This window comes from Eptesicus fuscus, chromosome 14 (genome assembly GCF_027574615.1).
Source record: "Eptesicus fuscus isolate TK198812 chromosome 14, DD_ASM_mEF_20220401, whole genome shotgun sequence".
In the NCBI taxonomy this organism is placed as follows: domain Eukaryota; kingdom Metazoa; phylum Chordata; class Mammalia; order Chiroptera; family Vespertilionidae; genus Eptesicus; species Eptesicus fuscus.
Genome location: NC_072486.1, coordinates 14,877,172 through 14,888,814, shown reverse-complemented (window position 1 = coordinate 14,888,814; position 11,643 = coordinate 14,877,172). Strand labels below are relative to the sequence as shown.

Genomic DNA, 11,643 nt, shown 5'->3' with positions numbered 1-11,643 from the left:
CTGGAGAGTGAGAAGGAAGCAAAACGGGAAATTCCTTTGAATTGTTTTGGTGACTTAGTCCAAATTTTAAGAGGTCAGTAAATCCTGATGCTTTGAGCTAAATCTACTGGTAAATAATTAATTACATTTCTTAGACACTATAATCTTTATCTTGGTAAATAGAGAAAACAGTTTTGCCAAATAAATCATTCTATCGAAGTAATATTAAAGGCGATTATTTAAATATTACCACAAAACAGGATTATATTTTGTTTAAATAGACATTTAACTGAGAACAAAATGCAAATGTCCATAGTTTAAACAGAAAAAAAAAATACAAATTAACTGGCCTAGTCTTTTATCTGAGTTTATTAATACCATTTAAAATATTACAAATAAATCAATTACATCTCATGCATTTAAAATGCAAGTCTAAAATGTTCTAGAGAAAGGCTTTTCATTTCAATGTGAAATATCCAAATTATTTCAACATTACAATGAGCAATTAAGTTTGCAGAATTTGCAAACATTTAAATGTAAGTGTCAGGAGTGTTTGTTAACAGTTAACAATATTACCTTCAGGAAATACACAAAGGCCAAAGTTAGTTGAGTTTCACTTGGACAATTTATTTAATACATGGGTTTTGGCAAACCCAGTGATGAAATAGAGGAGAACTCTCACTTTAACTATACCTGAACTGCCAGCAAATGCAAATAAGTACATGCTCCATTAAATTAAATGTCACCCCACATTTATCAAATATTGTCTTAATTACAGTTCGAGAGCTACCTAAATTAATATTCGAGCAACACGAGGCCCTGAAAGTGCGTCTGTGGCCCTGCACCTCCAGGAGTGAGTTCAAAAAGCCTGCAGTCTTCACAACTGCCACAATAACTCTTAATATTTTCTCGTAACCAAAAAAATCAAGTTTACTTCGATATATTTTCAAATATTTACTGGAAGTAATGTACAAGAAAAATACTATACAAAATCGTCTCCTGGACAGCTGCCCCTCGCACCCATACACCGGTGGAGCTATAGTTAACTGGTAACTAATCTAGAACGATTCTCCAGCGGTACAAACCATTAGGTTCAGATATATTTTACAAAGGTGTTTCCCCTCCCCCTACTTTCCCTCTTTTGGCATTTAAATTTAAACCACAGCCTCGCCTGATATAAACGATAGCTTCTTCACTTGTTTATACGTTTAAATCACACCAAAAAAAGTTTCACCCTAATAATCTTCAATGGATTGCAAGAATTTACAGATATGGGTACTATACAAATTGATGTCTGGACTAGCAAAAAAAAGGGGGGGGGGGCGGAGATTAGGCTCCGGGGTGATGAAAAACGAGGTAGAAAAGGACAAACACGGAGATAGCGAATCTGTTCTCACCGGAAAGGGGTATTTTTGCATAAGAAAGACACCTACCCTCACCCCACCCCCACCCCATAAGTTAAATTAATTCGACCAAAATAACTTTGGGATCAATATTAGCAGTTTTGAGAGAAAGAAAGACTTGCTCACTGCTAGAGGAAAAGCTATCTAGATGGGAAACCAAGTGAAGGGATGCCTTTTTTTCCCCCCCTTTAGGTTTTTAGTTTAAAAAAATGTTATAGAGATGACAGAAGGCTGCTGCAGCGATTCGCCAAGACGGCCCTTGGTTGAAACTTGCATGGGTCCCACCTCAGGGAACAAAGAACGAGGGGCCGAGCTGAAGTCGGGGCAGCTAAACTCCGCAAACGCCGCCTCTCCGTGCGGACAGCAGGGCCCCCGCCCAGCGCTCCCGCCGCGCGGCGCAGGGCGGGCGGCGGCCCCGGCGGGGATGCCCCACGCGGGCCTCCCGCCTCGCCCTCCCCGGCCGAAGCCCAACCTGGTTCCACCGAATTGCTGCTAACCCCGGCGCAGGCCTGTCCCCCAAGGCCCTGGAATCGTTCAGCTCCACATCCAGGGCCGCTTCCCTCCGGAAGGCCCTTCACACAATGGGACGGAGGGCGGGGGACAGAGGGAGGGCGAGGAGGAAGGCCCGGCGAGGCGCGGGTGCCGGCGGTGCGGAGCTCCGACGGTGTCCCCGGGTGGAGAGGGAGAGCCGGGGCCCCGGACGGCCCTGCGTGCGACTTCCATGTCCGCATCCCCTTTACAGAGTTAAGTCCCAGAGGGAGTTAGAATAGGGGGGGGCAGAGAGGCTGGAGCGGAGGCCAGGACAGACGGGGACCAGGCGGAGCGGGGTGGGGGGAGGTCAAGGGGGGAGGGACGGGCGCGGGGCGCGCGTCACTCCAGGCCGTTGCGGTGCCCGGGCTCGGGGGGCGGCAGCAGCTCCGGGGAGTGGCAGGGCGGGCTGCCCGCGGCGCTGTGCTCGCTGTCGGTGTCGCTGCCCTTCTTGCCGCCGCTGCCCGAGCCCGCGGAGCCGCCGCCGCCGCCGCTGTGCGTCTTCACGTGCTTGCTGAGGTGGTCGCTGCGCATGAAGCGCTTGTTGCAGACGGGACAGGCGAAGCGCTTCTCGCCCGTGTGGGTCCGCAGGTGCCGCTGCAGCTCGTCGGAGCGCGTGAAGCGCTTGCCGCAGAAGAGCCAGTTGCACACGAAGGGCCGCTCGCCCGTGTGCCAGCGCAGGTGCGCCTTGAGGTGCGACGTCTTGCCGTACACCTTGCCGCAGCCGGGGATGTGGCAGCTGTGCAGGCCCTTGCGCCGCAGGCTCGCCCCCGCCGGGCCCAGCCGCTCCGCCTCCTGGCAGTTGGGGCAGTCGCAGGTGGCGCGGCCCGAGTAGCGGCGGGCGGAGGAGCGGGGGGAGCCCCCCAGCGGCGCCGACGGCCCCGCGCTCAGCATGGAGCCCCCCGCACCGGCCAGCGGCGACGGGGCCGAGTCCGGGTAGGAGCCGGGCAGCACCGGCTTGAAGCCGTCCATGAGGTGCTGCCCGGCGGGGCTGAGCAGGTGCGAGGAGGCGCCGCTGCTGAAGGCGGAGTGGCCCAGGCCCGAGTAATCCGAGTTGTAGCCTCCGAGGGGCGAGTGCAGCGAGGTCTGGAGCCCCCCGGCGGCCGGGTGCAGCGAGCCCGGCAACGCCGCCGCGCCGTTCGGGTTCTGCACGTCGATCCAGCCCGCGCCCACGTCCCACCAGCTGGAGGCGCCGGCCGAGCCCACGTCGCCGGCGGCGCCCAGGCCCGGGTGCGAGGGCTTGAACCACGACTCGTACGGGTGCGCCATGCCCACGCGCGGGTAGATGCCCTGCAGCCCGTCCACCGAGGTGTGCACCTTGGAGATGAACACGGGCTGGTGGGAGCCGTCCTGCGAGTGCGCCGAGGAGCCGCCGCCGCCGCCGCCGCCTCCGCCGCCCCCGCCGCTGGCCCCGGAGACGCCGGGGGCCTGGAACACCGAGTAGTCGTTGGCGAAGGGCGAGGTGGAGGCGGCGGCCGCGGCGGCGGCGGCGGCGGCGGCGGCGCTGCTGGAGGTCAGGGAGAAGGCGCTGGAGCCCGGCGAGCCGCCGCAGCTGAACGAGTCGGACACCAGGGCCGCGGCCGCCGCCGCCGCCGCCGCCGCCGCCGCGGCCGCCGAGGACGAGCCGCCGCTCCGGGAGGCCCCCGACACGCCGAAGCCGGAGAGGCTGGAACCCACTACATTGCAGCTGCCGGCGGCGGACGAGGAGGAGCGTTTCCAGGGGTGGAAGCCCTTGCCGAAGGAAGAGGAGCTGTCCGACAGGGAGGAGGGAGACGGGCTGGGGCTGCCGATCTTGTTACAGGTAGCCGCTAGCATGGCCAGAGGAGTCGATCCCAACCTCGGTTCTTCCTGCGGGGAAGCGGGGGGGAGAGGAAGAGGGTGGGGGATGGGTGGGGGGCGAAGGGCCGGTGGGGGGGGGGGGGGGGGAGGGAGGAAAGACATCTGCATCAGATCTCCGGGAGCCCTCCGAACGCCCCGCTGCACCCCGTCTCTCGCGGCGGCGCGCCGCCACCAACTCACCTTGGCGCCCCCAACAGCCCCGGCGCCCGGCTGCTTCCTACCCTACGGGCGGGGACCAGTTGGGCTGCCGGCGTCCGATTCGGGAGCAAAGCGCCATGCTAAGGAAGAGTCGGACAGACATTCTCACCCAGACCACACTCTCGAGCCCCCGCCCCCCAAGGCCCCAGGCACCTCGAAACAAACCAGCTAGCAAAAGTCCCGATTCGGGAGAAAGGGAAGTTTCCTCTGCCGAGAAGCCTGGAGGGAAACCATGGATTGCATTTAAAAAAAAAAAAAAAAAAAAAGCGCTTCCCGTGTCATCCAGAAAGAGTTTTGTGAAAATCCTGTTCCGGTCCCCAGAAACCCCTCCTGGCTGGTGTCTCCCGGGCCAAAAGGGGTCCAACTGTAAGGCTGGCTCACTTGCTCTTCCTGCTGTTCTTTTCAGTTTCTTTATTTAAAAAAAAAAATTTATCTACAATAGTAAAAAATAAAATAAAAATAAATAAAACGAGACGGGTTCAACGTACCTGAAAGACAAGGCGGACTGCGGGATTTTTTTTAAGGGGATGAGGGAAAATCTGCAGTTTGCCCAGGAGGAAACACTTGCTCTCTGTGCCCCCGAAATCGTCGCCGGCAAAAATGGGCAGGGCGGCAGGTCCCCCGGGCGGGGAGCGGCCGGGCGCGGCGAGGTGGCTGGTCTCAGTGCCCTTCGAACCTTTTCCTGCGCCGACAAAAGTGACTCTGCCCCCCTCTCCCCCTCTGCCTTTTCTCCAAACTCACTTGTATTTAAAGAAGAAGAAGGGGGTGGGGGGAGAGAAAAAAAAAAAAACTCTCAATAGAGACTGATAGCCCGTGGCCTGGCCGGGGCGACTCGAACCCCCTCCGATCGGCGGCACAAGGAAACTAATTAAACCAGCAAGAGAAAAACCCTGAGACTCACCCCCAGAAGTGAAGTTGCCATCACACAAAAGTGCCCTCCTCCTCCTCTCAGAGGATCTTTTTTATATTGATAAATCGGAGGCCGTGTTTTTTTTAGAGGTGTGCAATACAATGATCAGTTCCGCCCATTCCTCCACAATTGTAGCTCCCTCTCCGGCTTTGAAGTGCCGCGGAGGCGCGGCCAGCCAATCTGCGGCCTCGCCGGGCCGCGCCGCGCGCGCGCCGTGAGGTCATCGGCGCCGCCGCCGCCGCCGCCGGGGGAGGTGGGGGGGGGGGGGGGGCCGGGCGGGAGGGGCGCGGGGGCGGCGTGTGTGACCGGGCGGGTGTGTGCGTGTGTGACCGAGCTGGGAGGCAGTGAGGCCCGGGAGGAGGATAGGGGCTGTGAGTGTGGCAGTGGGACAGGGGTGAAGGAGGGGTGGGGGGCAGGGGAGGGACAGTGCCGAGAAGGGGGGGGGGCGTTGTGGGTGACAAGATCACTGCGTGTGACCCAGCGGGGGGAGGGGAGAGGGACAGACCCATGAAGTGAAGAGGGGGAAGGTGTGAGTGCGCGGTAGTGTAACGGAGTGACAAACCCAGGGAGGGAGGGGGAGGTGGGTGTGAGTGTGCGTGGTGGGGGGAGAGGGAGGAGTCTGTGCGTGTGAAAGAGGAGGGAGGGGGGTGCGTGTGCGCGCGCGGGGTGTGGGGGAAGAGGAAGGCTGTTGGAGCGTGTGTGTGTGTGTGTGTGTGTGTGTGTGTGTGTGTGTGAGAGAGAGAGAGAAGCTGGGGGTGGAGAACAGGGACCGGGCAGTAAAGAGCTCCGACGTGTAAGAGAGAGCAGAGATGGGGCGATTTGAAGAAGGAATCTTCGAAGTTGCGCGAGGGAGGCTGAGTCCATCCATGTGCACAAACGCCATCCCTGTCGCCAACGTCCTCTGGTTTCTTGCACCTAAAACCCCGAGTGATCCTTTTCTTCGCTTCTTAGGCATCGTCACTGTACCGTGTGAAGGAAAGTCGCACCGATACCTACCTTTCCTTTCCCCACTCGACAGCGGAAGGGTGGAAAGGTGGGGAGGCTGGGGCCCAGGTTCAGGGGTGCGTTAGGGCCTGTGTGCGCCTGCGTCCAGGAGTTGTGACTTGGCTGCGGTGGTTTTCTGTTCCTTTTTTTTTTTTTCCTGCTGAGGTGGGGGTTCATCTTGGGAAGTGCCGGCCTCACTCGAGGGGAGGGGGTGTGTTTGTCCCGTGGCGATGAGTAAATTTCAGTACAAAAGGCTTAGATAGAGAAAGGGGTGAGAGAGGATTGTTTTTTTTCTTGGGGTGAGAAATTGAGGGGCGTCTCGTGGAATGTGGGAGTCTTCACAGGAAATCACCCCTGCCTCTTTCTGAGAGAAAAATTAGGATTTTGATTGATAGGTGTGGGTTTTATTTATCTGAGAATAGAGACAAGGTTTTGACAGGTCTTGGACCACGCGTATGGAGGTGTCCGTGTCTAATAGTGTTGGGGCCAGATATCTGTGAATGCGTATGCATGTGAATCGATACACTCAGTTCAGATTCAGTGGGTTTTAGTCACTCGCTTGCCATTTGTGTTACTGCCTTCAGAAATGCCGTTACAATTTCACCGCCACCACAAGGAAACATCTTAAACCACAGAAAGCACCACACCGGTGTAACAAAAAGTCCACAGCCCTTGGCGCTCTATTGAATATTCATTTGTTTTTTTTTAAAGTAATTCATATTTCTAAGCAGTGATAAATGCCCTCAGAAATCTAATTTCAAAGCAGAATTGATTAAAATGTTACTAGCTGGGAGAATTGTTTGGTTTTTACTGGGTAAACATTTTTATTTTTTTAAACACTCCTCAGAGCTTCTAGAGAGAAGAAAAAAAAAAAAAAAACCCTCCTGGGGTTTACCGAAATCCAAAGTCAGGTAGTAATTTGTGTAAGTTTCATTGAGCAGAGTTGAGGCTGGTTGTTGTGGTGTAAGAGTGTGTGTTTCTGACCCCTTTTCAACATTGTTGGGATATTGACTGTACATCATATCTATTGATTAAGGGGGTAAGGTACACTCTCCGACTTTGAAGTAAGCGTGAAGTAAATTAATGAACTGCTTTCTTTCTCTGAAGGCTGACGCTTACCATAAATGTCGCGTTTCTCCCTGCAAGCCACTCTGAATGATTTTAGCGTGTTGAGAAGGCGTGACAGGCCAGCCCAGGAGGAGGAAGGGGTGGGGGAAGGAGGGAACTCCGTTTAACAAATAAAAGAGAATTAACTTCATTGCTTTGGTCTTCTTCTATAATGATATTCATTTTAAGGACCTAATACACAGTTGTTCAAATTTAGGGCTTAATTCTAATCAATACCGTCACCCTCAAAGGTGGAGGCGGGGGGGGGGGGGGGGGAGCTTTGAGGGAAGACTCCCTTTATGAATAGTTATTTAATCTTTTTTATCTTCCTATCTTCTGGAAGGAAGTGAGGCAGGACTGTCAAAAAGTTAAATGCTGATTCTGAGAGTAAACAGAGGCATTATCCACTGTTTCTTGAAAAATTACTATTTTGAGATACCTACTTCTAAGTCCTTTATTTCTATCAATCCACTTTAGAATCATGAATTCTTCCTATGACAATGGGTCAAAAAGTGTGTGTGTATTCTTCAATTTACATAAGGTTGGCTTGCATTTGGGGGATTTTCACAGGGGGTTGTATGTGGATCTTTCTTCATGAGAAGATTATATAAATATATATTTATTCCACTTACTCCCATTTAAAAAGTTAGGTACTTATTTCATAGTCCTAGTATTGGTCAAAGGGCATTTTTTTCTTAGTCTACCCTCCCAGTAAGTGGCTAGTTCTTGTCCTACAAGGTAAGACAGCCAGAGTAAAAGAGGAAAGACAGAAAATTATGTAATTGACCAAACACTGAAACAGCAATAATGTTGCTTCTGGTTCCAATGAAACTAGTCTAGTGGCACCTCTTTCTCTTCTTTCCACAAGTGACTCCATCATTTAAGGCCCCCCACCGCCCCCACATAAGGGAACGTCTGAAATTCATTGTAGATACAGCCTGTCTAGCAAAACGTTTCACATTGCATAGAGCTCAGTTTACCTTTTGTGACATTGATCCTTACTCCTGAGTGTTATACCACGATACTATAGAGGTCTGGACGGGAAAGGGGGAGGAAGATAAGTGCAGGCTTTCTAACAAATTAAAAGTTTCCCCCACTCCATATGAAGTTTAATGTGCTGGCAGGGAGGGGGAGATGGCTATTCTGCTGTTTCTTACAAACCTGTGGGATCCACTTTCAATAAAGCTAAGATCTATTAGCATTCTGTATGCATCTGCAGCATAAATTTCATTTGAATTTCAAATTTAATAAACCAGGAGGTTTTTAATCATCCCTGGTTTTATTTGTTTGATATTAACATGCTTATTGACCGGGTCTGGTGACCAGTTTGATCATTACAGGACAGCAAAAAGTTAATTAAAACGACCACAGCCCCTTAATCATATCATCTGTCTCATCCATGTCCTTCTCTTTATTACCGGTGATGATGGATAGTCTCCCAGATTAATTTCTCTGTTTCTTCGATTTGGACAACAGCTTTTGGGACCTAATTTACATCCTGGGAACAACTTGCTCAAGTATATCTAACACCTTGCAGCTACAATATACATCAACATCTCCTTAGATGGAGCAGAAAAGGAGAGAGGGGTGTGTGTGTGTGCGCGCGTGTGTGTGTGCGCGCGCGTTTCAGGCGCGTTTGAAGACTAGTCAGTGCTGCGATTTGGAGCGCTTATGCTTTCGAAGCCAAAGAAATACAAGGTCCTAAAAGCAAATTAGAGGCCTCGATCCCTGCTTTTCCTTTTCAGGGAGTGGGGGAGTGAAATATGCCTCTGCTGTTTGGTTACATAGATTAAAATGTGTAGGTGCAGCGACAAGTAAATAAAGCCATTTGTAACCATTTAAGTACTAGTACAATTAGGGATTTATAGTCGAAAACATCAAAGTTCTCCAGGCTTTCAAGTGTCCGGCATCACATCTACATCCAATACGGTTTTCTACATCAGTGTGGTCCGGTCCGGTCCGGTCTATACAGAGTACTGAGAGAGAAAAAAAAATCGGGGTGTGCGTGGGGGGGGGGGCAGGGGGGCGGGGGGAATGCACATGAACTACATAGGCGCGTACCTCTGCTGGGTACGCTTAACCCGGGCTCCTCGCAGCCGGTTTCCCGAGAGTTGGCACGGACGCGCAAGCCCTGGAAGCAGACGGGCGAGCCGACCGAGCGGATGCGGTGCTGCCCCGCATCCCTGCCGGGCGCCTTCCCCCTTCTCCCTCCCCCGAAATAAGGAAACGACCCCCAATCCCTGGCCACTGTGCGGGGACCTCGCGCGCGGATGCGTTGGCGACTAAATAAAGCGGGAAGAGGGGTAGGGAGCGAGCCCAGCGCCACCGGCGTCTGCGGGGAGGAGCGGGCCGGGCCAGGTGAGGGGTGTCTCCTGGTCCGGAGCTCACTGGGCAAAGTTTCTTCCCCGCTGAAAGGAAAACCTGGCCAGCCGTGGACCCGTGGGTTCCGGAGGGGCGCGGTGCCCCTTTGCTGTCCACTCCCGCTCTCGGGCGGCGGGACTAGGAAGTTGCCTAAGGTTTGTGGGAAGGGCGGTGACAAACGCTCTGGCTGGTGGTGGATTGTCGAGCGGCAGGAGGGAAGGGATCAGGCGGCCAGAGCCCGGAGCGGGCTGTGTTTTCCTGATTGGAAAATGGCAACTTCCACGCTGAACAATAGCCCCTATTAGTGAGGTTATTTGGTTTCAAACTGTCCGGCCAGTTTTATAGCCGAGTCCTGACTGTCCCTGGTCCTGCTTAATTGGATGCATTTTGTTGACCACAGCAAAGCAACAGTGACTTGGTCTGTCCCACAGGCTCTCCTGATGGGTGCAAAGTATCGCCTTGGTCACTCTTTTTGGAGTACCTGGGACCACTCGAAAAAGCATCCCACCCCCCCCTTTTTTTTTCTTAATTGGATCTATATTTTTCTTCCATATCCCACTGCTTAATATTTTTTATTCTCCGCCACTTCAGAAAATTCCAAAGTTAGAGATGGGCTTTAACTAAGAGACTTTCTCATCTAACTTAGGATATCCGTGCTCTGATTCACTTTAGCTAGGGCATTCCAATTCAGAAGGAGGACTTTGTCCACGTATCAATCACATGAATATGTAGGTAAATTCGTAGGGAAAATGTGAAGGTCCTTACCCTACACTGGTATTGCTCTCTCTAGTAAAGGAAGAAAAATTATATTTCCTTACTTGTTCTCTACATGCATAATGTTCATGTCCTCATAGTGTGCTGGTATGACCGAGCTCTAGTTCTACAGGCAGGCGTGTCCTCTGTGGTCTATTTCATATTCATCTCTGCCAGCGCACAGATGAAATTGATAATTAATTCCACAGCACTTCATAGTCCTCCTTCATCATGCAAGTGAAGAAAACATGTAAGGAAAAGAGAGTTTGCCCCTTTGGGGTGAATGGTGTGTGTGTGTGTGTGTGTGTGTGTGTGTGTGTGTGTGTATTCTTGTTTTGCAAAGCAAGAGAGGATCAGAGGCTGAGGCATTCGGAGGAGTTCCTCTCTTTTTTTCCTAGAATGGATTTGTTTAGGCTGTTTTCTCTTTTGTTGTTATATTTCACTTTCTCACAGCTAACATGCAGAGTTAAAAACTACTAAATTCTTGTCCTCAGCCGTATTGATTTCTTTTCATTCCGTTCTGTTACCAGAGGAGGTAATGCTCCCAGATTACCCCGTCGTCTCCTCCAGACGGTTGACAATTGCAATCGCAGTTTCGGGAAGATAAATGTTACTTTGGGAATTGTGTTTAATTACAAATAATCTAGGCGCTGCACCGGGTCTCTGGCTTTAACCACACATGTGTTCACATCATTGTGCAAGGCTTACAAACGAGTGATATATTTTTTTTGTGGGGGGGGGAGGATGGTAATGTTTTTGAAAGGGGATACAATTCGCTTTTCTAAAATCAGGGAACAAACTAGGATGCACCCAGTTGAGGTTTTTCAAGGGACCCTGAGAGGTAACACAGATCAAAATAACACCAACAACGAAAAGCGTTGGGCCTGTGAATACTTGAAAGCTTAAGAAAGAAAGAAAGAAAAAAAACCACCACTGGCGTTTACCTTTAGGTCAATTTTATCAAAATAAAAACCTGAAAATAAGCCACTCTTGGTTGAGTTCTTAAAATCCCTTCTAAGAACCCATTTCCGTAGAGAGCGTTTTTTGAGCTCGAGTATTGCTTTTTGTTTCTGACAGAGTTATGTAGATTTTCCCTGAAGTCGCCCAATGGGTGATTTTTACAGTTCCTCTTGTAACTCAGCTGCTACCTTTGTGTGTCTCCTTCTTTGCTGATGTGGCAGCTCCGTTGGTGCTGTTTGTGTGTGCTGGCTTTTTTTCCCCTCTAATAGTCTTATTAACAAGAGAAAAGGTGGTGAGCAGGTTATTCTCTTAACCTGACCTGGCTGTAAGAGTAAGATGAGCAGCACTGAACAGATGTCCCCATTTAAGCCGCTCTTTTCCCACATGCCTGCTGGATATTGCAGGCGCGCAGGAAGCTCGCTGCAAACCTGGCCCATTTCAGGCCATAATGGCCACGTTATCTCGGCCCAGTGAACACGAACAAAATCGCGTGCTTTAGAATCATTCGACTCCGAGTCCAGGAAAAAAAAAGCGGGGGGTGTGGTGGCAGTGGGGGTGGCTAGGGAGGGGTACGTCTGTGGGGGGAGGGTGGGGAGCCCATTTCACCTCGGATCGCAGGAA

General features: G+C 51.7%; 1 protein-coding gene across 2 annotated transcripts; it reads right to left on the bottom strand.

Annotated features, from left to right (window-relative positions):
• Positions 1-585: 585 nt before the first annotated feature.
• On the bottom strand, positions 586-3,997 carry SP8 (Sp8 transcription factor). Of its 2 annotated transcripts, none has more exons than XM_054726490.1 (2): positions 3,930-3,997; positions 586-3,758 (listed from the first exon to the last, which is right to left on the bottom strand). In XM_054726490.1, the coding sequence occupies exon 2, from the start codon at positions 3,723-3,725 to the stop codon at positions 2,253-2,255; it is 1,473 nt and encodes a 490-aa protein (XP_054582465.1). In that variant the 5' UTR covers positions 3,726-3,758; positions 3,930-3,997; the 3' UTR covers positions 586-2,252. The 2 variants fall into 2 exon arrangements, with proteins under 2 accessions (XP_054582465.1, XP_028015585.2); XM_028159784.2 differs by having other exon boundaries at positions 586-3,754.
• Positions 3,998-11,643: the final 7,646 nt, after the last annotated feature.